Below are 27,807 nucleotides of genomic sequence, written 5' to 3' on the forward strand. Positions count from 1 at the left end.
TTCAAGAGTGACTCCATCTTCCACATCATCGTTCAAAACGTAAATATATCATTTTTTTGAATCCATTTCAGTTGTTGCATTCCATTGCCATTCCTCATCTTCGGCAAATGTAACATCACGACTGATAATCACCTTCTTTGTCATTGGATTGTATAGTTTGTATCCTCCATGCTTATATCCAATGAAAATGGTCTTCACTGCCCTATCATCCAACTTCGATCTTGCTGCCTTGGGGACATGAGCATAAGTAATTGACCCAAATACCTTCAAGTGCTGCACATTGGGTTTGAATCCGCTCCATGCCTCAATCGGATTTGTGTTAGGAACACTCCGAGTGGGTGATCTGTTTATCAAATATACCGCACATGTTACGGCCTCAACCCAAAAATAATTTGGCATACCTTTTGATTTAAGCATGCTCCTCGCCATGTCCGTGATTGTTCTATTCTTTCTCTCGGCAACTCCATTGTGTTGAGGTGTGTAGGGACAGATTATGTTATGCTACAACCCAAGTTCTTCACAGTGCATCTTGAACTCATTAGAATTGTACTCACCCCCTCCATCACTACGCACCATCTTAATTTGTCTGCCACTCTGTCTTTCAATAAATGCTTTAAATATTTTAAAGTAGTGGAATACCTCGTCCTTTCTTTTCGATTGATAAATCCAGGTTTTCCTAGAAAAATCATAAATAAAGGTTAAAAAATACTTATTACTTCTAATTGATGATATGTTCATCGGGCCACAAACATCTGTATGAACAAGCTCCAAAGGAAATTTTGCACACCAAGGCTCCTTAACAAATGGTATCCTGTGATTCTTTCCAAAAATGCAAGCCTCACACAATTGATCAGGGTGATGGATATGGGGTTAACCATTGACTAACTTTCGTTTGGAGAGATTTTCCAAACTCTGAAAATTTAAGTGTCCAAAGCATAAATGTCATAACCACGATTCATTATTCACTATTGCATTCAAGCACTTGAAATCACCCATATGAAGATCTACTGAAAACATGCAGTTTTTAGATAAAAAGGTTTTAAGAATCAAATTACTTTTTTTTTATCAAAAAGTGAGAATTTATTTTCAACTATGTGCATCACATAACCTTTTTTCGGCCAGCTGTCTCATACTCAACAAATTACTTTTCATATCAGGTACATAGAAAACATCGTAGATGTACCAGTGATCACCATTCTTCAATGTGATAAGAATTCGCCATTTTCCAGTCACCGGAACGAACCTGCCATCGCCGAATTTCACTTTTGTGCGAAATGAGTCATCCAAATCTACAAAAAGCTCCTTCTGACCACACATATGATTCATGCAACCTGTATCCAAATACCAAGTCTGATTGTTTGTAGTTTCATTTGATGTGGCCGCCATTAGTACTGCATGATCCTCTTCATCGTGTTCGTGATTACTATCTTCTTGAGCACAATTGGCAGCATGATTATCACCTTTTGATCAGCACTCATTTGCATATTGGTTGTGTTTATGGCAGTTATAACACTCCACATTTGATTTATTATACATGCCTCATCGTCCTCCGCGCCAAGAGTTATTTGAACTTGGATTGTGATTGGAACCAATTTATTTTGCTCAGCACCTCCATGATTTTGGCCACCACAACCTTTACTACAATAAGTACCATGTTTATGATAAGAGCTACCAATTGAGGCTTGTGCTTGTAAAGCCTGTTCAATTGGTTTTTCAATCTTATTCTCATTCATCCGTTGCTCATGCGCTCGTAGGGAACCAGACAATAACCTTACTGTCATTTTTGAAATGTCATTGGCATCTTCAATTGCGGCAACAACATGTTCTTCAAATCTGGGAGTTAAAGATCTCAAAATCTTCTCCACCTTTGTTTGCTCCTAATGTGTTTCTCCATTGGTCTTCATCTAATTTGTTAAGGCAAGAACTTTATTTATATAGACATCAACAGTCTATGTGGTTTCCATTTGTAGCAGTTCATATTGGCGTCTTAGGGTTTGAAGACGCACCCTCTTGATCTTGTCATCATCTTTATAATTGGTTGACAAAATTGTCCAAACATCACTTGCAGTTGTTGCTCCTTCTATTTGCTCAAACGTCTCGTCATTCATCCCTTGATGGATGAGATACAAAGCCTTATTGTCCTTCTTCTTCTGATCACGATGCGCTACTCGTTGTGCCTCAGTTGCATTAGCAGCTAATGCAGACACTCTACTCTCAACGACATCCCATAACTCATGATAATCAAACAAAACTTTCATCTGCACACACCACCGATTGTAATTTTTTCCATCAAGGATAGGGACTGATAATTGGGTAGAATTCATGATAACAGACTGACTCTTGATACCAGTTGTAGGAACTAATTGAAAAAAATAAGAGAAGACAAAAGGTTGTAGAAACTGATTGAAGGTAATTGCACAAGATTGCAAAACTGTTGAACTGATTCTCATTCATTTTGATTTACTTCAATAATACGGTAAAATAGTTTAAGAGTAATAAAATCAGAATTAATAATAATAAAATCAGAATTAATAACCAACAAAATGCACATTCCGAAATAAATTTATGAATTTGTATTAATACATTATAGATTATAAATTTTGAAACATATTTTCAGAATAAAAGATACAATTCAGGATGTATTCAAAATAGGGGTTTGGTTAATCCTCTCAAACTTGAAAAAAAAATCAAAGTAATAAAATATAGTTTAGAAAATGATAACTCTAAATGTACACGCCCATAAATCACTCTTTTACACTAATTACAAAAACAAATTACAATATATTATAATAAATCATTCAAAAATTCTAAAAAATAAAATTACAAAAAGAAATATGACGCATTAACCGCTTCATTGATTATATATGATTGGATTGTGTAAATTGGTGAGTTCAATAACTTAAAATGAAATGGTGTTAAATTTTAAATTTCACTTCTCTAAATTGAAAATTTTACCTTGAAAGATAAAATAAGGAGTTATTACCATTGATTAATTAAAAAAAAAATAATCCATAACATCTAAACAAAATCACATAATTTAACTACTCAGATTGGTTGAAGTATTGATTGGAAAGAAGCGCAACATGAAAAAAGTGTCAACTTGCATAAATTCTTAAAGAAAAAGAGGTCTTGAGTCATGCACTTGATCATCAAGCAGTAGTCATTGGGACGCTAGAGAAAGTTGTTAGCCGTTTGCAAAAAGTCTTAACGGAGAGACAAAAATGCCATAAACTTTATGAACCTAATGTGTGCAATGTATGAACCAATTTGCAGTGGAATTTTCCAATGCGAAGTTCTGTAACGATGAAGAGAATTGTTGCAATGAAATGGAAGATTCATCTACGTGGTGAATGAAAGAAGTAATATGTACATGCGAAGGGAGTATGAACCTAGAGAGCGACGTATAACACCTTGTATTGCTTATTCCCGTAAAAGATGAAAGCATTCTTAATGGTGTATGTCTGGTTAATTACATAAGTTTAGAAGTACTTCGAGAGTACAATACAACAAGACCTAAGTAATCATAATTAATTTTCATTGTTGTCGTTATTGGACATGGGCATCAATTGTTTTCCTCATTGAACATTACCATCAATTTAGGATCTGCAGAGACATAAAAAGACAATTAAGTTTGTGTTATTTGTAGGTGTTGAACTTTAGTGATGAGAGAATGATTTATGAACCTGCTACTGGTTTATTTGAAATTGTTGTTCATATTTGAACCTGCTGCTAGTTTATTTGATTTATGAACCAATGTCACTTTTCAATACCTAAATGTATTTTACATATACAAATTTATTTGAAATTGTTGTTCATATTGTTGTCAATTTGTTGCATTAGTAGTGTGTACCTTCACTATTGTGTTTACTGTGATGTTGACATAGTGTGTGATGTTGTTGGGACTGAAAACGACAACCTGTGATTCCAGAAAATTGTTTATAAAATTTTGTTCATTTTGAAGAAAAAAACTTGCACAAGCACAAGGAAATGTAATTGAAAATAACCTTTTTCGAGATTAAGACAAACCCAATTGCAATTTCAGGTCCAATTTCATTATCTAGCATCACTTTGTGATGAACACTGGGTTTACAAATTTAGATTGGATCATGTATTGCCATTTCTCCATTAACATGTATATTATTTGTAGTATTTTGAGGTTTATATAGATGTAGAGTTTATAACCTTGATAGTTATTGTCATGTCTCCTAGGTCATTGGGTTGACAGGCTTTTACAATACAAGTGATCAATGACAATACTTGTGTACTTTTCAAGGAGATTAATGTTGAAAGACCATCAATGTTATGTTTCGCTAACAACCCTATATAAAACCAAGTTTTCATGGATAATATAAAAAGACTTCACTATATTTTTATTTGAAATTAATTTATGTTGACCATGAAATTGAATAATTGTTCTGCCAACGCCATGGATTGCTAGTGAAATCACGTTGATGATTTGTGTCAGCAATTTCGTTCATAAATTGTTGTGTGTTTTGTGGTTTAGTATAGTAGCTTGAGCATTGCCAATCAGTCTTGGAAGTAAGTTCGCGATTCAATTTGTGTTGCAACATTGTACAAAGGCAGCAAGATCGCTAGTGTCAATATCGAGTTCGTCCCATGTATCCATTTTGGTCACCTTTCATTTTGTAATAAAAGGAAGAAGACATGTTAAAAGTTATTTTTATTAGCAGCGAAATGAACAATTAAAAAAATTATTTGAGGTGTGGAATGAGCTTTAACGTTGCCCACACCAAAAGTTTTACTTTGTGGAAAAATCAAAGAGTGCACTGCACCCATTCCTTCAATGCTTGCGAACAACATTTGTGAAGGCCACCAAGAAATACATTCATTCAATGCTAGGTAACATTGTTGGTGAACACATCGAAGAAATGTATTAAATGTGAGTTACCTCATTTACACTCATTTCTCCTACATTAGCTTCAATCGGTTAATAATTAAATGTGAGTTAGTGAAAGTTAGTATTCAAATGTGATCCTCAACTCATACTTAGTTCATAACATTTTCTAAATGTCAACATTAAATTCCATATTACAATATGCCATGTTCTTTTTTATACGTTGCTGCATGTAGTTCTTTAATAAACTTGACAAAATTTTCTGAATGTCAACATAAACTTCCATATCCACAATATGCCATGTTATTTTATATACCTCGCTACATGCAGTTCTTTAATAAAACTCAAACATTACATTAAGTAATTGACTGAAGTGTAATTGTTTTGATAATGGACTTCATGTTGGCCACTGAGTACTTGTTTGATGCAGATAATGGACCACCGTGATGACTTAGGACATGGTGATATTAGTCTAGTTGAAAAGGGTTTCGCATAAATCCCTACTGATGACACGGTTACGAATAGTCATGATTGTTATGTGCCTGCAGTTGGAATTGTTGATCAAAATTGATCAAGTGCCTTGAAGAATTCAAATTGTACTTTGAAGAATCCAAATCCTTTGTGTTTGATGCAAGGCTATGTTGCTGTTGTGTTTTGGGAGGGATCTGGGTAGTTTTATTTGTAATCGGCTCCTTTGTTGAATCTAAAGCTAATGTGTTTTAAATCCTTTTTGAAATAAAGTGTTTTTCCAACTAAGTGAAAAACAACTTGTTGTTTTGTCGAATCAACCGGTTGTTTTACTTTAAGGAGTTTTTGAAAAGGTTGAAAACTGTGTAAGTTTGGTTGACTTAACTGTCAAACCAAACAATCAGTTGTTTCGTGGTTTCAATCGATTGTTTCTTTGAAAATCCTAACAGAATTCTGTTTTGGTGGTTGAATGTGCTTTCTCGGGGAGGTTGGTTACATCTATGGTAAATACAAGGACAGGTCTCCTTGTGAAAGATGGTGTGAATTTGTTCAAAGTCGAACGGATACGAAATGGGAGGTTGGTGAACATTTCATTATATATATATATATTATTTTATCTTATCATGAAATTGATAATTTATATGTGTATCATGTACGGATAGGAAACGAGGAATAAAGCTAAGATGATTGCAGAAAAAATACTACCCCTCGCAGGCTTTCTCGGGGAGGTTATGACTTGCTTGAGAAAAGAATAGTAAAAGTGATGGAATCAGGTTCTGCTGAAGATATCTCTCATGCATCCCTTCCTGGTCGATGTGACAAATGGAAGTTAGTTAGAATTAAACCCGGGGTGAGATGACATCTCAGGAATCATTACAGATTTCTCAACGCATTGTAAGTTCATAACTACATCTCATATTAGAAAATAATAATTCTAAATGTACACACCATAAATCACTATTGTACATTAATTACAAACACAAATTACAATGATAATATAATAAAGCATGCAAATATTTTTAAAATAAATAAAATTGACGCATTAATATATGATTGGATTATGTAAATTGGTGAATTCAGTCACATAAATGAAATAACGTTAAATTCTAAATTTAACTTCTCTAAATTTAAAATTTTACCTTGAAAAATAAAATAAGGAGTTAATACCATTAATTGATTAAAACAACATTAACCCATAACATTTTAAAAGTCACATAATTTAACTACTTAGATTGGTTAAAGTATTGACTTTTTGATGGTGTAACTTAATCAATCCAATTTTAATTTCTAAAAGACAACAATAGTTTTCAATAGAAATCTTGATTGAGTTAAGATTTAACTCCACAATGCACTATAGAACTTTTCTCAATAATTATTTCTTCTGTCAAAAGATCAAAGTTATTATTGAATATCCATATCAACCAAAAATATAGTCAAACTATAATATATAACTAAGTTACAAACATCATCGGTTATATAAAATTTATCACTACAAGAAAAACGCGAATTACATACAGATTATTACATACGGATCTCCGTATGTAAATATTAGCACCATAAAATAAAATTAGCAGTGTAAAATTAGCAGTGAATAATGGGAATCGAAGCCAGGTTCCTTCAGCAATCCTTCAACAACCAAGTAAAATTTAACCACTACACTAAGCAAATTCTTTAATTTTATTATGATTTTTATTATACTTATTATTATTAATAATATTAACAATATTAACAATATTAACAATATTAACAATATTAACAATATTAACAATAGTAACAATATTAACAATAGTAACAATAGTAACAATAGTAACAATAGTAACAATAGTAACAATAGTAACAATAGTAACAATAGTAACAATAGTAACAATAGTAACAATAGTAACAATAGTAACAATAGTAACAATAGTAACAATAGTAACAATAGTAACAATAGTAACAATACTAACAATACTAAAAATATTAATAATACTAACAATAATAATGATACTAACAATATTAATGATACTAACAATATTAATGATACTAACATATGAATCACATTTAATTTATCTATAATCTACTTGAATCTAAACATAATTTATTATATTATCTATTAGTATGAATCAAATTTAATATATGTCATACTCATAGTCATCATATTACCTATTACATTAAAATCAACTATCATATTAATTATTATTTTACGATCATATTGACTTAATTAAGTTCATTATAGGTAGTTGGTTTTACTTGTGTGTTATAGTAAAGAATATTGTCAACAAACAATATTATCTTTTAACATAAAATGATGACTTTTACATTAACTATTAATTAAATCTCTAATACAGATTACTAGTTAGCATATCATTATAGTTTAAACTATATTAATTATTCCATAAATCTATGTAAAAAGTTGTTACTAAATAACCCTTTCTACTAATATATAAATCATACTGACAAAGTGATTAAATAATTTATAATTTAAAATATTTTAAAAATTATACATTATATCAATTTTAATCTATGTAAGTAAATATTTGAAAATAAGATTTTTTTTATCGACAAAGAATAAAAAAAATTAAACAAAACATTTTAAGGATATTTCAATCCTTATACAAGAATCTCAAATCAGAAAAGAAGTGTAAGATACAAGCACCTATATAGCCATCTAACAAAAACTTCACAACTACCTATAATAACCTATATTTGAAAATAAGATATCAAATAATTTTATATTAATATATATATATATATAATATTGAAGTAAATTTAAATTTAACCATGAGTTTTAAAAAATTAATGATTAAATAAAGAAATATATTAATCAATATATATATATGTATTTATAGTATTAAAGTTATATTAATATTATATAATTTCTTCCTTTTTCTCTCTATCTATCTATATCCGGATAAAAGTAATATTACTCAAGTCAAATAAAACTACTATACACACACAATAAATATCTAAATGTATATTTATATCAAAATTAATATTAATAATATGAATATAATATTGATAATATGAATATAATATTGATAATATGAATATAATATTAATAATATGAATATAATATTGATAATATGAATATAATATTAATAATATGAATATTAATACTAATAATATTAATACTAATAATATTAATAATAATATGAATATTAATACTAATAATAATAATATTAATAATATTAATAATATTAATATTAATAATAATGTTAATAATAATATTAATAATAATATTAATAATAATATTAATAAATATTAATAATATGAATATAATGTTAATAATAATATTAATTATAACATTAATAAATATTAATAATATGAATAATATTAATTAATATTAATAATATTATTAATATTAACATCACTTTATAAATCGGTTATATTTAACCATAATCTCATTTACTAATTATTTGAAAAGACAAAAAGTTGTTTCAAAATCCATAGGTGGAACAAACTACATATTATTGTGGTAAACCACTAGAAGCTACCATCATATGTTCAAAAGGTACAAGGATAAGATAGTCTTGGCAAAATACCAATGGTGTGTATTATATGCAGATGTTCAAGGGAAACAAACTAAAAAAATGCTTCACGAGTTTTTGTGGGCAGCTCTAGATCAGGTTCAGACTCACTAAGAGGAAAGAAGTATTGATCCACCATATCTTGAGACAAATTTTCTAAGGTTGGAGGATCCCACTGCATACATTTCATTGTATAGGAATTTCAAATACACATTAATAGCATAATCAGAAAAATTAAAGCATTCACATCATTTTTTTATAAGGATGACATCGCATTAATTGACTTTCTTTTTACCCAAGTAGTGCAATTTGATTTCGAATTTATAACAATGAACAAATGTTTAAAAAATTACAAATATAGATAATTCATACCTACATGACTTTTATTGCTAAAAAATCGTATTATCTAAATACGATTTTATACTCCTTAAGTGAAATAATTTTTTACTTACACGACTTTAATATTAATGGTAAAGTCGTGTGAGTGCGGGTGAGACATGACTTCACTTTTAACATTTTTTTTTTAAATTATGAGGGTATTTTGAAATATCAATCAACCCACTATGTTGAGTATATATTATTAGTTAAAATCAAAAAATTAGCTAAATATATATTTGAATTTTCTTGTCATTCCACACTTACATTGATCTAACTTAATACCGACTAATTCTTGCATCAAAGTAATCATTTATCCATTTCTACTTCATCATCAACATTGAAGTCGTGGAGGTCAGTGACGACTTCACTAAAGAAGTATTAACATCATTCGAACCTCTCGACTTTTCATTGTTGTCTTCTAACAGAACTATGCTTCCTCCACTTGGTGCTTGCGTCAACTGGCGGAGATACGTAACTGCGTTGAAAAACGTGTATTAAACCTATTTTTTATGATGTTGATCCTTCTGTGGTGCGCAAACAGAGTGGATGTTATGAGAAAGCATTTGCAGAATATGAAAAGAGATTGAGAGAAGATTAAGTTAAGATGGAGGAAGTTCAGAGATGGAGACAAGCTCTCACACAAGTCGCCAATCTCTCTGGTTGGGATATCCGAAACAAGTGAGTAATCGTTTCAAGATTCATCACAATTATATATTTATCATGCAGTGAGTTATATACCTCAATTTATTTAATTGAAACTAAATGTATACTTGTTATGAAAATAATATTTTCAAAGTTAGAATCTTTAAGTTGTTATTTTTTTCTGTAAATATTAAATTTCCAGGTCATAGTATGAACAAATGGAAAAAATTGTTGAAAGCATAATAAATATTTTGGGTCCCAAAATGTCAAGAATTCCGAAGGAAGAATTGGTTGGGATAGAGTCTCAGGTTGAAGAATTAACAAATCTTCTAAGTTTAGGGTCAGTCAACGATGTTTGAGTTGTTGGAATTAGTGGAATGGGTGGCATAGGAAAAACAACTCTTGCTCGAGCTTTATATGAAAGAATCTATCATCAATATGATTTTCGTTGTTTTACTGATGATGTAAGCAAAACTTATCAAGAATCTAGATCATTAGGTGTACAAAAGCAGCTAATTTCTCAATCTTTGAATGAGAAAAATCTTGAAATTTGTAAAGCTATTGATGGAACATATTTAGTGTGGACTAGGCTGCACAATGACAAAACACTTATAGTTCTTGACAATGTTGATCAAGGTCTACAACTTAAGTTGTTCGTAGGGAATAGAGATATACGTAGATGCGTAGGTGGAGGAAGCAGAATCATAATAATTTCAAGGGATGAACATATATTGATGACACATGGAGTGGATGATGTTTATCAAGTCCACCCGTTGCCTGGGAAAAATGTTGTAGAATTGTTTTGTATACATGCTTTCAAAGTTAATTATATATTGGGAGATTATGAAAAGTTGGCGCGCGAGGTACTTTTTCATGCTCAAGGCCATCCCTTAGCAATTGAAGTAATTGGGTCATCTTTGTTTGATCGAAATGTCTCACAATGGAGAAGTGAATTGGGTAAGCTAAGATATAATAAAGATAGAAATATTGTGGATGCTTTACGTATAAGTTTTGATCAGTTGGAAGAAGAAGAAAAAGAAATATTTCTTGATATTGCATGCTTCCTCCAGGTCGTTGGTTGTATGACACATTTTGACATGGAGGAAATTTTAAGCTTTCGTGGATTTGATTACAAAAATGGCATACCAGCTTTGATTGAGAAATCTCTAATAAAATGTGAACATGGGAATATTTGTATGCATAGGTTGTTGATGGATTTGGGACAGAGTATTGTTAGAGAAAATTCACCTAAGGAGCCTCTAAAGTGGAGTAAGTTGTGGGATTACGAAGATTTCGAGAAAGCTATGTTAAACAATGAGGTAAAAATAATTTATTGAGTATAAATCTTACATTGCCATTTTTTCTAGAATATGAAAACCCTTCGAAAAGTATAATAATGTTATTCTTTCTTTACAATGTTGTAGGCAACTGAAAATCTTGATGTCATTTATATTGAATGTGATTTACTTTTGGGGACTGTGAGGGCAGATGGTCTATAAAAAATTAGACACCTTAACTTGCTTAGTCTTGTGGGTGCGAACTTTTCAGGAAGTCTCAATCATCTTTCGAATGAACTAGCATATCTTAATTGGAGCAAATATTTTTTTAAATGTTTGCCTCAAAGTTTTCACCCAGAAAAACTAGTTGAGTTACACCTTGTTCGGAGCAATATTAAAAGACTATGGAAAGGCACAAAGGTAATGTATATTAATTTTTTATGTTTTTTTTAAATAAATCAGTTAAATGCCTCACACGATCTTTAATTTATTTATTTTAACTAATTAATGAAAACCCAAATTTCATTATTAATTTTGTCTTTTATTTTTCAATCATTGTAGCCATTGCATAATTTGAAGCTTTTGTATCTATCTTACTCCTAAAATTTAGTTGAGTTGCTGAATGTTAGAGAGGCCCTAAATCTTGAAAGGATAGAACTTGAAGGATGCATAATGCTTAAAAAATCAATGCATCGATTGGTCTTTTGAAAAAGCTTGTTCTTTTGAATTTGAAAAACTGCAAAAACCTAGTAAGCTTACCCAATATCATATTGGGCCTGAATTCTCTTAAATATTTGAATGTCTTTGGCTGTTCAAAACTGTATAATAATAAGTTATTAGAAGAACGAATAAACAAAGAGCATTTGAAGAAGCATTGTTTAGTTGAAGCTCCTATTCTTTCCCAGTCAACATCCTCTTTCATAAAAAAATGTTGTTGTGGCCTTCAGATTTGTTGTTGCCCTCCTCTCCTACTCTTGTTCTCTCACTTGTTTGCGTGAACTTAAACTCCCATCAAGACAAATCCTTGGTTTTCTCGGGATGTTTTTTTTTTTAATTTGACAATGTTTATCAAAACTAATCAAAGGCTTTGAAGAATCCAAATCTAAGTGTTTGATGCAAGGTTGGAGTTGTTGCTGTGTTTAGGATAGGATCTGGGTAGTTTATTTGTGTAATCCACTATTTGTTGAATCTAAAGCTAAAATGTTTTTAAAACCTTTTAAGATTAAAGTGTTTTCAAACTAAGTGAAAAACAACCTGTTGTTTTGTCGAAACAACCGATTCTTTTACTCTTAGGTGTTTTTGAAAAGGTTGAAAACTGTTTTGGTTGGTTGACTTGTTGTCAAACCAAAACAATCGATTGCTTCATGATTTCAATCGATTGTTTGTTTGAAAATCCTAACAGAATTGTGTTTTGTTAGTTGAGTGTGCTTTAAATGATTTCAACTCAATACGCTCATGTATTAAATGCTTTGACCAATCTTTGAAAGCTATAAATAGTTTGTTTATGTTTTATAACAAACAAGAAAAACAGATTTGAGTTTTTCAGTTGTGAAAGATTGCTTTCAAGTTTTGAACATTCACATTTCAGCTTTGGTTTTCTCAAGAGAGAGTGAAATAGGATTACATCTGTATTAATTTCAGATTGTTCTGTAAACAAGTGTAATTCGTTCTGAATACTTTGTAATTTTTGGTGTTGTAGCCAAGGAGTGTTGTGTGCTCTTGAGGTTGTCAAGATCTACATTCTTGGTGTGCATTGTGCCAAAGGAAGTGTGTTTCTTGAAGGGTTCAAGGTAACTTCTTTGGTGGTTTGTGTGTAATCTGTATTGATTGCTTAGTGGATTGCCCAGTGGCTTCTAGGGATTGGATGTAGCTATTGGTTTAAGAGTGAACTAGTATAACATGTTTGTGCATCTCTTTCTTCCCTTAAACTCATTTAAATTCAGTGGTTATTGCTTTGCTGGTATAAACAACCGATTGTTTTTCGGGTGCTTTGCTGTTTTGTGCTTTATATTTTGGCTAACTGAATTTCTGATTGAGTTTCATACAAAGGATTTTGTTCTAGCTGAAATTTTTTTCAAAAACCCCTTTAAACAATTCACCCCCCTCCCCCCTCTCGTTTAAGGCCAAATATTCTAACAATTGGCATCAAGAGCTTGGTACTTGAAAAATACTCAAGTTTGATCCTAAAATCTTTTTTCAATGGCTGAAAAACTACCTTTTGGGGAGGGTGCCTCAATTAACAGACCACCTCTGTTCTGTGGTTTGAATTATCAATTCTGGAAAGTTAGAATGAAAATCTTTGGTGAATCTCTTGATAAAGGAATTTGGGATGCAATTGAAAATGACCCTTTTATTCCTAAATTTGAAAAAGAATGGATCTTCTATTGAAAAACCTTGGTCCCAATGGATTGATGCTGAAAATAAAAAGGCCAAGTTTGATTGTATTGCCAAGAATATCATAACATCTGCTTTGAATTCAGATGAATTTTTCAGGATATCACAATGTTCATCGGCCAAGGAGATGTGGGACACTTTGGAAGTCACCCATGAAGGAACAAATGATGTGAAGAGAGCAAGGAAACATACTCTAATACAAGAGTATGAGATGTTCAAAATGCTTAAGGGAGAATCTATTGATGAAGTGCAAAAGAGGTTCACTCACATCATCAACCATCTAATGAGCCTTGGGAAAACCTTTGATAAAGAAGAACTAAACATCAAGATTCTCAAGTGCCTTGATAGATCTTGGCAACCTAAGGTAACAACAATTTCTGAATCAAAAGATTTGACATCCTTGATAACGACTTCATTGTTTGGTAAGCTTAGAGAACATGAGTTAGAAATGAATAGACTCAATGTTCAAGAAAGTGAAGACAAACATGTGAGAAGCATTGCCTTGAAAGTTGCCAAGCACAAAAGCAAACAAGATTCAAGTAATGAAGGTGAAGAAGAAAACCTTAGCTTGTTGTCCAAAAAGTTTAGTAGATTCTTGAAAAGAAATCGCAACAAAGAAGCCAACAAAGAAAGGTATGGCAACAAGAAAACTAGTTATTTCAATATAACAATTATACTTGATTTGGTTGTGGTGAACATGGGCATATAAAAGCTGATTGCCCAAATAAAGAAAGCAATGAAAAAAATCAAGCTACAAGGAGAAGAAGGGAAAATCAAGAAGAGCATATATTGCTTGGGATGAAAATTAAGTCTCCTCGTCAAGCTCTTCATCAAGTGAAGATGAAAAGCAAACATATGCTTAATTGCAGAAGGAGATGATGAGTCAAGCAGCTAAAGCAGTGTAAGTTCATGTGCTTTCCTAAGTGCTGAAAATTATAGTAAAATGCTTCAAGCTTTTCAAGAAACTCATGAAGAAACTAACTGATTGATTCTCTCAAACAACTGATTGAAAGGGCTGAACAATTGGCTTCAAAAGAGGGTTAAGACACTTGAAGAAGAGCTGGAAAAATCAAAAAATGATTTTGAAAAACATTGCAAAAACTCTTCTCATGTGTGTGACTCTCTTGCTTGTGAAAATTGTGAAAATCTTGAAAAGAAAGTTCATTATCTTGTTAGAACTGTGGATAAACTTTCAAAGGGCAAATCCAACTTTGAGAATGTCTTGGCATCTCAAAATTGTGTTTTTGGAAGAGCTGGATTAGGTTTTAATCCACAAAACAAGCAAGATAAGTTTTCAAAGACGTTTTCAAAACTGTCAAGAAAACAACCGGTTGTTACATGCTTTTATTGCATGAAAAGAGGCCATTCAGTCAGATTCTGTAAAATAAGGAAATATTCTGTTCCCAGAGGTTTCATGAAATGGATTCCCAAAGGTTGTGAGGTTTCAAATGACAAAAATAAATCAAATGGACCCACATTTGTAAGGGGCCCAAATCTTGTTGCTTGAATTCATTTTATTGCAGGGATACTAAAGGAACATGAAGCTCTGAGTCATATGATCAGGTTCTTGGAAGAAAAGGATTGAGACTGGAACTGAATTGAGGGTGTATACCAGTCCAAGCTATTTCAAAAACCAAAAGAAGCATTCTTGATCACAAACAATGACTCATTGAAGGGACTTCATAAAAGGATAAGACCTTCCTTATCTTTGCTTTTTAATTACTGATTCATGATTAATTTCTTTTTCAAATAAGCAATTACATCTGTTTTGAACCTTTCTCAGTCTATGCTTGAAAATCACATTCTGTTAAACTGCTGCAGAAAATCAACCGATTGTTTCCTCGAAACAATCGATTGTTTCTTCTCTGACAGCACTGTGAAGAATTGAATTAATTTCTCTATACATTCTGTTTGTTAAAGATCTCAATAATGAAAGGATCTTGAGTCAATAAAGTAGTCTTGAAAGCCTGATTTGGTTCTGGAGGAAGTTACAAGATGTCATAAAGGAACATATTCCATATCTTGGAAATTCAAGAGCCTTTATGTCTAGTCAAAGGTCACATGTGCTGACCATGTATTTTTCTGTTCTTTTCTGACGTTCTCTGTGCAGAGCTTGGACCAGTTTTCTGTCTTAAAGACTGAAACCCACAATCACCAAAGGGTCAAAGAAGGTTTATGATTTGCTATAAAATTTGTTGAAGTTGTTTTCCTTCACAAAAACAACCAATTGGATCATCTCTTGCAACATCTCTTTCTCTCCTTGTGTGTGTGCCTATGTCTCATTCTGCTGTCATGGATCCCACTCCACCTACATCCAAGAGGATCAAAACGAGGGTTGTGAGGTCAGGAGGAAGGCTTGAGGGCTGGTTTTCAGGAGATAATGAATTAATTGAGAGGTATCGCTTTGAGACAAGTACAAAAGTGATCAACAATCCAAAAGTTGTCTCATTTGATTGGTTGAAAAGGCAAATGCTATACAATGGGAGAAGTCTTCTCAAGGATCAGTTGCTGAAAAGATTCTTGGAGATGAAGGGGAACATTTATCCAGATTTAATTCGGGTGTTCTACACAAATCTAAAGTTTGAAGGAAACAATCTTGTTTCACATGTTAAAGGTGTAGACATGGAGATTACCCATGATGTATGGGCTTCTGTAACTGGGTTGAAATATGCTGGTCTTAGAATCAATAAAGGAAATATTGGTGTTGTGGAAGATTTCAACATGATTCAATACTACAAAAGCTGTTTGAAGAATCCACAAGCTCAAGTAAGAACTTGTTCAGTTGGAGGATTGAAGTTAGATGAGAGGGTGTTGGCTCTCATTGTCACTTGGATTCTAACTCCAAGGGGGAGCAACCATTCTGTTTTAACAGAAGAAGATCTTGTCTATATCTACTGCATCATGAAGAAAGTCAAGATCAATTAGATTCATATCATCAAAGAGCATATGCAAAAGTCTATGAGGTTAAGTGACTACCATTAAGTGACTACCATTAATTTCTAAATTTCTACTCTATTTTGAAGTGAATCTTGAAGATGAAACCTCCGAGTTGGTAAAATCAACACAAAAAGTGAACAATGGTTCACTATGCAAAATGGTTTTCACCAAGATAAATGAAATATGGGTAAGCAAAGATGGTGATCATGGTGGTTCCTCAAGTGCTGCAGCTGCTGATTTTGATGAAGAAGATCAAGCTGTTGATATGGATATTCACAATGAAGAACAGCCTGCAACTAACTTTAATGCTGGAACAAGTGTTGGACATCAAGGGGATGGGATTCCCTCAATGTCTTCTTTTGAAAGATTCATGGTGGATAGACATGATGGCTTTGCTGAAAATCAAAGAAACCTCCATGATCTTTGTGTTACAAATTTCCAGAACATTGACAACAGATTCCAGAGCATGGACACTCGCTTTCAGACCCTGGATGAACATATTGAAGTTGTTCAGAACTAGATCTTTGAGCTGCAGTATGGCAAGGATTACTGAAGAAAAATAACCGATTGAATGCTCAAAACAACCGATTGTTTTTGCTCTGTAGAAGTTTTATTGCTCTTTCTTTTTATATTTTGTTTTATCTGGAACAATTTCTGTTTTATCTCTTCTTATAGTCTATTTGTGAAGACAAATAGGGGGAGAATTTTGTGTTGTGTTGTCTAAAACTTTACAAGTGATTTTTAATTCTGCTGCTGCTGTTGATGCTTTATGGTTTGCCTTTTTGGCTGGTTTTCTCTGTTGTAATGGTTATGCAGAAAACAAGTTAAATGTGCTATTCTAACCTGCTATTATAGATGTTGTGTATTGCTTAAACTTTGTTTTGCAGGAACTGCTTCAGATTCAAACAAGTCCAACACAAGTAACCAGGGATTTGTCTTCATCAAATAGGGGGAGATTGTTGATCAATAGTGATCAAAGGCTTTGAAGAATCCAAATCCAAGTGTTTGATGCAAGACTAGAGTTGCTGTTGTGTTTAGGATAGGATCTGGGTAGTTTATTTGTGTAATCCACTCTTTGTTGAATCTAAAGCTCAAGTGTTTTTAAAACCTTTTAAGATTAAAGTGTTTTTCAAACTAAGTGAAAAACAATCTGTTGCTTTGTCGAAACAACCGATTGTTTTACTCTTAGGTGTTTTTGAAAAAGTTGAAAACTGTTTTGGTTGGTTGACTTGCTATCAAACCAAAACAATCGATTATTTTTTTGAAAATCCTAACAGAATTATGTTTTGTTAGTTGAATGTGCTTTAAATGATTTTCAACTCAATACATTCTTGTATTAAATGCTTTGACCAATCTTTGAAAGCTATAAATAGTTTGTTTATGTTTTATAACAAATAAGAAAAACATATTTGAGTTTTTCAATTGTGAAAGATTGTTTTCAAGTTTTGAACATTCACATTTCAGCTTTGATTTTCTCAAGAGAGTGGAATATGATTACATTTGTATTGATTTCAGATTGTTCTGTAAACAAGTGTAATTCGTTCTGAATACTTTGTAAATTTTGGTGTTGTTGCCAAGGAGTGTTGTGAGCTCTTGAGGTTGTCAAGATCAACATTTTTGGTGTGTGTTGTGCGAAAGGAAGTGTGTTTCTTGAAGGGTTCAAGGTCACTTCTTTGGTGGTTTGTGTGTAATCTGTATTGATTGCTTAGTGGATTGCCCAGTGGTTTCTGGGGACTGGATGTAACTCTTGATTTAAGAGTGAACCAGTATAAACTGTTTGTGTATCTCTTTCTTCCCTTAAACTCATTTAAATTTAGTTTTTATTGCTTTGCTGGTATAAACAACCGATTGTTTCGAAGAAACAACCGATTGTTTTTCTGGTGCTTTGCTATTTTGTGCTTTATATCTTAGCTAACTGAATTTTTGATTGAGTTTCATACAAAAGATTTTGTTCTAGCTGAAAAAGTTTTCAAAAAACCCCTGTAAACAATTCACCCCCCCCTCTCGTTTAAGGCCAAATATTTCTCTTAAGAGAAATAACTTGTCTTTTGGCAAAGGTTTCATGAAAATGTATGCTAGTTGGTTTGCTATTTCAATGAATTTCACATCACAATCTCCATTACTGACATGATCCCTTATAAAATTATGACAGATCTCTATGTGCTTGGTTCTAGAGTGCTGAATATGATTTTTGGCAAGATCTATAGCACTTGTGTTGTCACACAACAAAGGTACCTTATTAACCTTCAACCCAAAATCTTCTAGTTGTTGTTTACTCCAAAGAATTTGTGCACAACAGCTTCCAACAGCAGTGTATTCAGCTTCAGCAGTTGAAAGGGCCACACAAGCTTGCTTTTTGCTGTGCCAAGAAATGACACTTGAGCCAAGAAGATGACAAGTCCCACTTGTGCTTTTTCTATCCAATTCGCACCCTGCAAAATCAAAATCTGAGTATCCAACTAGATGTATAGGAAAATGAGAAGGATACCATAAACCAACTAATGTTGTCCCCTTTAGACACTTCAATATTCTTTTGGTAGCTTTAAAATGAGATTCCTTTGGATTGGATTGAAATCTCGCACAAAGACACACTGCAAACATAATAATCGGCCTACTAGCAGTGAGATAAAGCAAGGAAACAATCAAACCCCTGTATTTGTTTTGATCCACTGATGTTCCAACTAAATCAGCATCCATGTAGCAGCTTGTGGACATTGGTGTAGTTGCCTTTTTACACCTTTCCATCTCAAACTTTTTGAGGATCTCCTTGCAATACTTGGTTTGAATTAGAAAGATGTCATCCTTAGATTGTTTGACCTGCAGTCCCAAGAAGAACAAGTTGACCTTCATTGACATAAAACCTTACATCTTGGTCCCCAATATCAGAAGCCATTTACTTTGTTGTAGCAAGTTCAACCTCACTATAGTGCACACCATATGCAGTACCAACAATAGAGCACTTTAAAATGTTCATCTTCAAGTAGGTCTCACCATCTAAATTCATATTCTCTATTTCTTTTTTAAGTAGATCATCTTGTTAGAGAATTTCAACTGATTGTTTCTCATAATCAACCTGTTGTTTTTCTTGATAGGATTCCAGCTTCTGCGGAAAGGTCTTCTTATCATCTTTGGTTGTACTGCTAACAACTGCAAGTAGACAACCAACAAGTATTCCAAATTTATGTTTGACAATGTAGGGCTCTCAGCCTTTACATCCCAAGAAAGGTATCCATTCTTGATTGAGATAACTTGTTAAATTTGATCGAGAGTGATGTGAACCCAATAACATGATATGAACATGTAATGAATTCAACATGAGTTGGAACAAGAATAGGCACCTTTAGAATTGGATCAAGATTCTTTACCCATTCAAGAACTTAATCAAGAACACAAGAATCAAGTCAAACTCACTTAGAAACTCATCAAGAACAACAAACCCATGGATAGAAACTCAAGAGCACAACATAAAGCATTTATACCCATGGAGGCCGTGACCAAAACAGCAAGAACAACCAATTTGCACCGATTAAAATTGAATGTAAGTGCAGCAAATGAAAGAGGACAACATAAGGAACAGATTGCACCGATTGAAAGTGAAAACAAACAAGTAGAACAAAAATGGGTAATTTGGAAAGTGAAGGGGAAAATGGACTTATGTGGATGAAGCTCTTGGAATTGTACACACCACTTGAAGGGGTGGATTGACTTCAAGATAAGTGTTGCGGCCACTTGAGAGCCCAAGATCTCCCAAGATAAGACTAGAAGAGGAGAAGACACAAGCCTCTCACACTACTCACCAATTTGGTAGAGATTCTTTACTTCTCAAAAATCAATTTCAACTTGTTATTTCAAAGACCCAAGCACCCCTTTTATAATAGAGAGGGCTAGTCACAAATGTACAAAAGAGAAGGAGCTTGAAAGGTCATTCTTCTAGTCCCTTCCCAAACTAGAGCCTAAAGAGAAGGAATTAAGAAGAATCACTTCTTCTAGCTTTTTCCTAAAAACTAGCTGTTAGAATATATGGCCTTAAACAAGAGGGGGGGTGAATTGTTTAAGAGGGATTTTCGCAAACTTTGAAGGTATAATGAAAATCAATGTTGAATTACAGAGAAAAGAATCAAGGAAACAAATACCCAAAATTGTTTTAAGATGATATCAGAAAAACAATAGGTTGTTTTCTCGAAACAATCGGTTGTTTTTATCAGCAGTTTATAAAAACAACTTGAAAAACAAAATTTAAAAATTTAAGGGTAAGAGATAAGCACGCAAACAATTTATACTGGTTCACTCTTACACCAAGAGCTACATCCAATTCCCAGAAACCACTGGTATTCCACTATGCAATCAAAACCAGATTACAAACACCACACACCAAAGTAGTGACCTTGAACCCCTCAAGAAACACACTACCTTTGGCAAACCACATCAAGAATGTTGATCTTGAACACCTAAAGAACACACAACACTCCTTGGCAACACAACTACAGAAATATAGTAATCAAGGAAGAAGGGAATAGAATACACCTAGGTATTACAAAGCTTAAAGATCAAAATTACAACCCAATCCTATTCCACACACTTAAGAATGATCCAAAGCTTTTTCAAATCTTGGAAAAACTGTTTTGATAAACTCTTTATGTTACTCCAAGATTAGGAGCGTAAAACCACCTTTATGTAGACCAACCAAGTGGTCAAAAGCATTTAATAAAGGAGCCAAGGTAGTTAGGATCATTTAAAACATATTAAAACCACTTAAAAAAATTATGTTAAGGTTTTCAGGAAAACAATCGGTTGTTTTGTCGAAACAATCGATTGTTTTGGTTTGACAGCAAAGTCAACCAATTTTTCAAAACCTTTTCAAGTCTTAAGGAGTGAATTAACAAGTTTCAAACAACTAGACAACACACACACACCCAGCAGCAAGGTCTTCAAGCTTTTCTCTTGGATTTGGAGACATCAAAGCATCTTGTTCAACAATCTCCCCCTATTTGATGAAGACAAATCCCTGGTTTGTTTGTGTTGTTGTTTTTGAACTTGAAAGGTCCTGCAAAAACAGAATTTGTGCATATACAAAGCAAGTATACCAGCAGGATACCAAGGCACACAAAACCAGTTTTCTGCATAAGCTTTTAAGTAGAAAAACCAGTCAAATAACCATAAAAACCAGTGCCAAAAAGAGACTTGTGTGCAGAAGAACTATGGTGAATAAGAGCATGGCAACAACATAATTTAAACCATGATAAAACCAAATAACACCATAGTGTAGCAGCAGCAACACAACACATAAAACCACACCATTCTCCCCCTATTTGTCTTCTCAAATAGAATGAAAGAAGGGATAAAATCAGGATTAAGAAAAACCAGAATACCAGTATGTGAAGCAGCACCATTGCAGCAACAAACCTTTGATACCATATCAAAATTGCAACAAAATCTATGGTGTATCAGAGCTATGACAGCAGTAGAATCAAAGAACCATAAACCCCATAAATTTTAGCAAGGAGACCACAATTTCTCCCCTTATCTTTTCTTCATCCAACAATTCAAGTTGGTCAAATGATTGCTCAAGAGGTGGATTTGGTAGAAATATTCTCTCTTCTGTTAAGAGCAAACCTTCCAGATATTCCAATGATACATTCACAAATATTCATTAACCCCATGACCACCAATGTGGTTGCAATTCATAAAAGTTTTGAATTTCAAGGAAAACAAAGAATACATCTCTTTATGATCTAATTCAGAGGCACAAAGAATGCATATTTGACTCATAATGGGTTATGAAAGAAAAGAAACAGTTGTAATCATGCATAAGAAATCATAATAGCTTTATTCAAATGTGTCAGAGGTAAAAAAAATCGGTTGTTTCGTGAAAACAATCGGTTGTTTTTCTGAGACAGCAAGAAAATGTTATTTTTCAAAACAAATCATTTTTCAAAGTGATGGGAAATGCATAATGAAATACATTCATACCTTTGCATTACCTCAAGCATGTTTAGAATCTCATTTGGTCTTATGAAGCCAAAAGCATAGGATGAACATATACAACTTACTTTACAAAGGATGAACATATGCAAGTTACTAAGCCTCTCATACCACACTGCCTTGGAGCTTGCTTAAGCCCATACAAGGCCTTTTTCAGCTTGCATACATGGTTAGGATGTTGATGATCTTCAAAGCCCGGTGGTTGTTCAACATAAACTTCCTCATTGATAATTCCATTGAGGAAAGCACTCTTATAATCCATTTAAAACAATTTGAATCCACTCAAACAAGCAAAAACCAACAACAACCTTACAACTTCTAATCTTGCAAATGGATCAAAGGTTTCATCATAATCTATGTCTTCTTCTTTATTATAACCTTTAGCCACCACCCTTGCCTTATTCCTTGTAATTACTCCAGATTCATCCAGCTTGTTTCTGAAAACCCATTTGCATCCAATGATGTTCTCCACTGAAAGATCGCTTGGAATTCTCCATTCCTTTGGCAACTCTTCCTGTTGCAGAATTTCAATCGGTTGTTTCGCAGAATCAATCAGTTGTTTTTCTGGACAGGATTCCAGCTTCTCTAAGGTGATGTTATGCTCATCTTCTTCTGCATAAACCTTTGTAGAACCTTGATCACTATGAATGATTTCATCAAACACCACATGGACAGACTCCTCCACAGTTATAAGCCATCAACAACACCAGATCAGACTCTTTATTCTTGAAGTTTGTTTACATAGGTCATGAATTTTGACTTGTCAAGAATATGAGTTAGGTGTATATGCTATTAAACCATAAGCATTACTTTGATCATTCTTCATCATAGCACATGTACTTGAAAGGTCTTGTAACACAGAGTTGATGAATATACAAAACAAGTATAGCAGCAAGATAACAAGACACACACAAACCAGTTTTCTGCATATACAACATTAGCAGAAAAACCAGAAAAAATTGTTGAACAAGATGCTTTGATGTCTCCAAATCCAAGAGGAAAGCTTGAAGACCTTGCTGCTGGGTGTGTGTGTGTTGTCTAGTTGTTTGAAACTTGTTAATTCACTCCTTAAGTTGATCCAAGTTCATTTGAAAAGATGTGTTTTCTAAAAAGCTGTCAAAATTTCAACAGGTTGTTTTACCTTAGCAGTTTTTGAAAAGGTTTTGAAAAACTTGGTTGACTTTGCTGTCAAACCAAAACAATCGATTGTTTCGACAAAACAACCGATTGTTTTCCTGAAAACCTTAACAGAATTCTGTTAAATGGTTTTAATATGTTTTAAATGATCCTAACTACCTTGGCTCCTTTAATAATTTTTTTTACCACTTGGTTGGTCTATATAAAGGTGGTTTTACGATCCTAATCTTGGAGTAACAGAAAGAGTTATCAAAACAATTTTTCCAAGATTTGAAAGAGCTTTGGATCATTCTTAAGTGTGTGGAATAGGATTGGGTTGTAATTCTGATCTTTAAGCTTTGTAATACCAGGTGTATTATATTCCCTTCTTCGTTGATTACTATATTTCTGTAGTTGTGTTGCCAAGGAGTGTTGTGTGTTCTTGAGGTGTTCAAGATCAACATTCTTGGTGGGATTGCCAAAGGTAGTGTGTTTCTTGAGGGGTTCAAGGTCACTACTTTGGTGTGTGGTGTTTGTAATCTGGTTTTGATTTCATAGTGGAATACCCAGTGGTTTCTGGGGACTGGATGTAACTCTTGGTGTAAGAGTGAACCAGTATAAATTGTTTGCGTGCTTATCTCTTACCCTTAACTCTTTAAATTCTGTTTTTAAGTTGTTTTTATAAACTGCTGATAAAAAGAACCGATTGTTTCGACAAAACAACCGATTGTTTTTCTGTTATCATCTTAAAACAGTTTTGGGTATTTGTTTCCTTGATTCTTTTCTCTGTAATTCAACATTGATTTTCATTATACCTTCAAAGTTTGCGAAAATCCCTCTTAAACAATTCACCCCCCCCTCTCGTTTAAGGCCATATATTCTAACACTAGCGCCTAAGGTACTTTACAAAAGAGGTGTCTTTTTGGTTTCCCTCTTAGCACCTTCCTAAAGCTATTTCTATTTTATTTACAAATTTATACAAAAGAAATTACAAAGAGAGATATTAATTGGAGCCCATTCTTGAATGCTTGTAGTCTTCTTTTAGGCTTGGTCTTCTCTTTATTTAATTTCTTCTTTATTTTTTAGAAGACTAGAAGGAAGAACTTTAAATGCTTGGGTGGATGGCCTCTTCCTCCATTAGTGAAATCCTCGTCTACTTGATCTCCATCATGCTCCCCGAGTTGGAGAGAATTCGTCCACGAATTCTGAATCCCTGCATGTAACAAAGTCAGTTTACTATCAAAATTAAAAGTTGAATAAGAGAAAGACAAACATGACTTAGAATTTGTAAGCAGTGGGAGTTCAGAAAAGGAGGTCCTATAGACAGACCAAGTTGGAAAAAATTGTTTGGGAATGATGGTATTTTTTGGAAAAAGTCCTTTTAAATGGTGAAAACCATTAGGAGGTATGAAAAAAACATCCGTAACATTTTTTAACCAAGATGGTGGGGAAGTAAGAACCTTTGGTAAGGAAAAAGATAAGGAAGGAAAAAACCTTGGAGGTGAAAGGATAAGACCCATGTCAACTTGGCCTTCTTTGTCTTTGTCATTTTCACTTTTTGTATATGGTTGAGTTAGGTCTTGTTTTATCTTGTTTATCATTAAGGTTCGTTTTTGTGGACAATGAAGAGCTATGTGCCCAAAACCTAAACATTTAAAACATTTTATATTTGAAGTTTTGGTAGGTGACTTAGGAGTAGAAGGATTTGGAGTAGAAACTTTTTTTGTAGAAGTGGTTTGTTTGGGAAAATTGGAAGGAGAAATTTGAGTAGAAATTTTGTTTGCATTCTTCCTAGAAGAGTTGTAGAAATCATCATCATGAGTATTTTTGAAAGTTGTTTTCAAAAGGTATGATTCCACCTTGATGGCTAGGTGAACCACTTTCTTTAAAGAAGAGTACTCATTTAATTCTACAAAATCTCTAATATCTCTTATTAAACCACGTACAAACCATTTTATCTTTGACTCTTCATTAGCATGCATTTTCATTTTAGTCAAAGTAGTTTCAAAATCTTTAAAGTATTCATCTACCGTCTTATGTCCTTGAGGAAGCCTTTGGAACTTCAACAAGTGTTCCTTCCTAGAAGAGGAGGAATAAACCTCGCGCACATACACTCTTTCAAATCATTCCAAGAGACAACGGGAGGCCTCTTGTTATAACCAATGTCCTTAAGAGTTTGATGCCATCATTCTTTGGCATAGTCCAAAAACTATAAAGAAACTTTGACAAAACTTATAGAGATTCAAAAATCAAAATGACACAAACACAATGTATTAAGAACAAGAAAACAACAAGAAATACCCAAAAATAAACCTAAAACAGAAAGTAAAGACAAGAATGTAAAGTTCTTGAATTAAAAGTACCAAAACCACTCAAACATACACAAGAACACACCTAAGACTCATGATACCACATGATGTGATTCCAAGAACATGATAGGGATATGTAATGAATTCAACATGAGTTGGAACAAGAATAGGCACCTTTAGAATTGGATCGAGATTCTTTACCCATTCAAGAACACGAGAATCAAGTCAAACTCACTTAGAAACCCATCAAGAACAACAAACCCATGGATAGAAACTCAAGAACACAACATATAGCATTTATACCCATCGAGGTCGTAAACAAAACAACAAGAACAACCAATTTGCACCAATTAAAATTGAATACAAGTGCAGCAAATGAAAGAGGACATCATAAGGAAGAGATTGCACCGATTGAAAGTGAAAACAAATAAGTAGAACAAAAATGGGTAATTTGGAAAGTGAAGGGGAAAATGGACTTATGTGGATGAAGCACTTGGAATTATGCACGCCACTTGAAGGGGTGGATTGACTTCAAGATAAGTGTTGCCACCACTTGAGAGCCCAAGATCTCCCAAGATAAGACTAGAAGAGGAGAAGACACAAGTCTCTCACACTCACTCACCAATTTGGTAGAGATTCTTTACTTCTCAAAAATCAATTTCAACTTGTTATTTCAAAGACCCAAGCACCCCTTTTATAATAGAGAGGGCTAGTCACAAATGTACATAAGAGAAGGAGCTTTAAAGGTCATTCTTCTAGTCCCTTCCCAAACTAGAGCCTAAAGAGAAGGAATTAAGAAGAATTACTTCTTCTAGCTTTTTCCTAAAAACTAACGCCTAAGGTACTTTAAAAAAGGAGTGTCTTTTTGGTTTCCCTCTTAGCACCTTCCTAAAGCTATTTCTATTTTATTTACAAATTTATACAAAAGAAATTACAAAGAGAGATATTAATTGGAGCCCATTCTTGAATGCTTGTAGTCTTCTTTTAGGCTTGGTCCTCTCTTTATTTAATTTCTTCTTCATTTTTTAGAAGACTAGAAGGAAAAACTTTAAATGCTTGGGTGGATGGTCTCTTCCTCCATTAGTGAAATCCTCTTCTACTTGATCTCCATCAAGGAGGTAGAAATATTCTTTCTTATTCTAAGAGCAAACCTTCCAATCGTTTCAAAGATACATTTTCATTCACCACCTCCAAGCAAGGTGAAGACTCCAAATGTAATCACATTCACAAATATTCATCAACCCCATGACCACCAATGTGATTGACATACATAAAAAGCTTTGAATTTCCAAGAAAACAAAGAATATATCCCTTGATTATCTTATTCACAAGCATAATAAATGCATATTTGACTCACAATGGGTTTGAAAGAAAAAAAAAGCAGTTCTAATCATGCATAAGAATTCATAACAGCTTTATTCAAATGTGCCAAAGGAAAAATAAATGATTGTTTCGTGAAAACAATCGATTCTTTTTCTGTGACATCAATATAATGTTTTTCAAAGCAAATAATCTTTCAAAGTGATGGGAAATGCATAATTAAGTACATTCATACCTTTGCACAGAGAAAACCTCAACAAGTTTAACCAAAAGAAACATGTTTAGAAATTCATTTGCTCATATGAGGCCAAAAGCACAGGATGAACATAAGCAACTTACTTTACATATGTCATGAATTTTTGACTTGTCAAGAATCTGAGTAAGGTTGCTTCAGAACCATAATAATAAACATCACTTTGATGAGTTTTCACCAGAGCACTTCTTCTTTAACCCAAACTTTTCTTGATTTTCAAGAGTACCTTTGTCGTTGTCCCATATTTCTAATGATCTTCTTGCTTAAGAAGTAGAGCATTTATCCTTTGTTATGTGCTTTAGAACAACCACAACAAGTATCATAAGGGCTAGTTTGTTGTCAAAGAAATCTGCAAAAACAAGATCAAGTA

General features: G+C 33.1%; 1 protein-coding gene and 1 pseudogene across 1 annotated transcript; one reads left to right on the plus strand and one right to left on the minus strand.

Annotated features, from left to right (window-relative positions):
• The first annotated feature begins 6,086 nt into the window (after positions 1-6,086).
• On the plus strand, positions 6,087-15,105 carry LOC137813860 (disease resistance protein RPV1-like; annotated as a pseudogene).
• Positions 15,106-18,410: 3,305 nt separating this feature from the next.
• LOC137813864 (uncharacterized mitochondrial protein AtMg00810-like) lies at positions 18,411-19,307 on the minus strand. Its single transcript, XM_068616325.1, has one exon. It carries the CDS (start codon positions 19,305-19,307, stop codon positions 18,411-18,413), a length of 897 nt encoding a protein of 298 aa, XP_068472426.1.
• Between the last annotated feature and the right edge of the window lie 8,500 nt (positions 19,308-27,807).

This window comes from Phaseolus vulgaris, chromosome 10 (genome assembly GCF_000499845.2).
Source record: "Phaseolus vulgaris cultivar G19833 chromosome 10, P. vulgaris v2.0, whole genome shotgun sequence".
Classification (NCBI taxonomy): domain Eukaryota; kingdom Viridiplantae; phylum Streptophyta; class Magnoliopsida; order Fabales; family Fabaceae; genus Phaseolus; species Phaseolus vulgaris.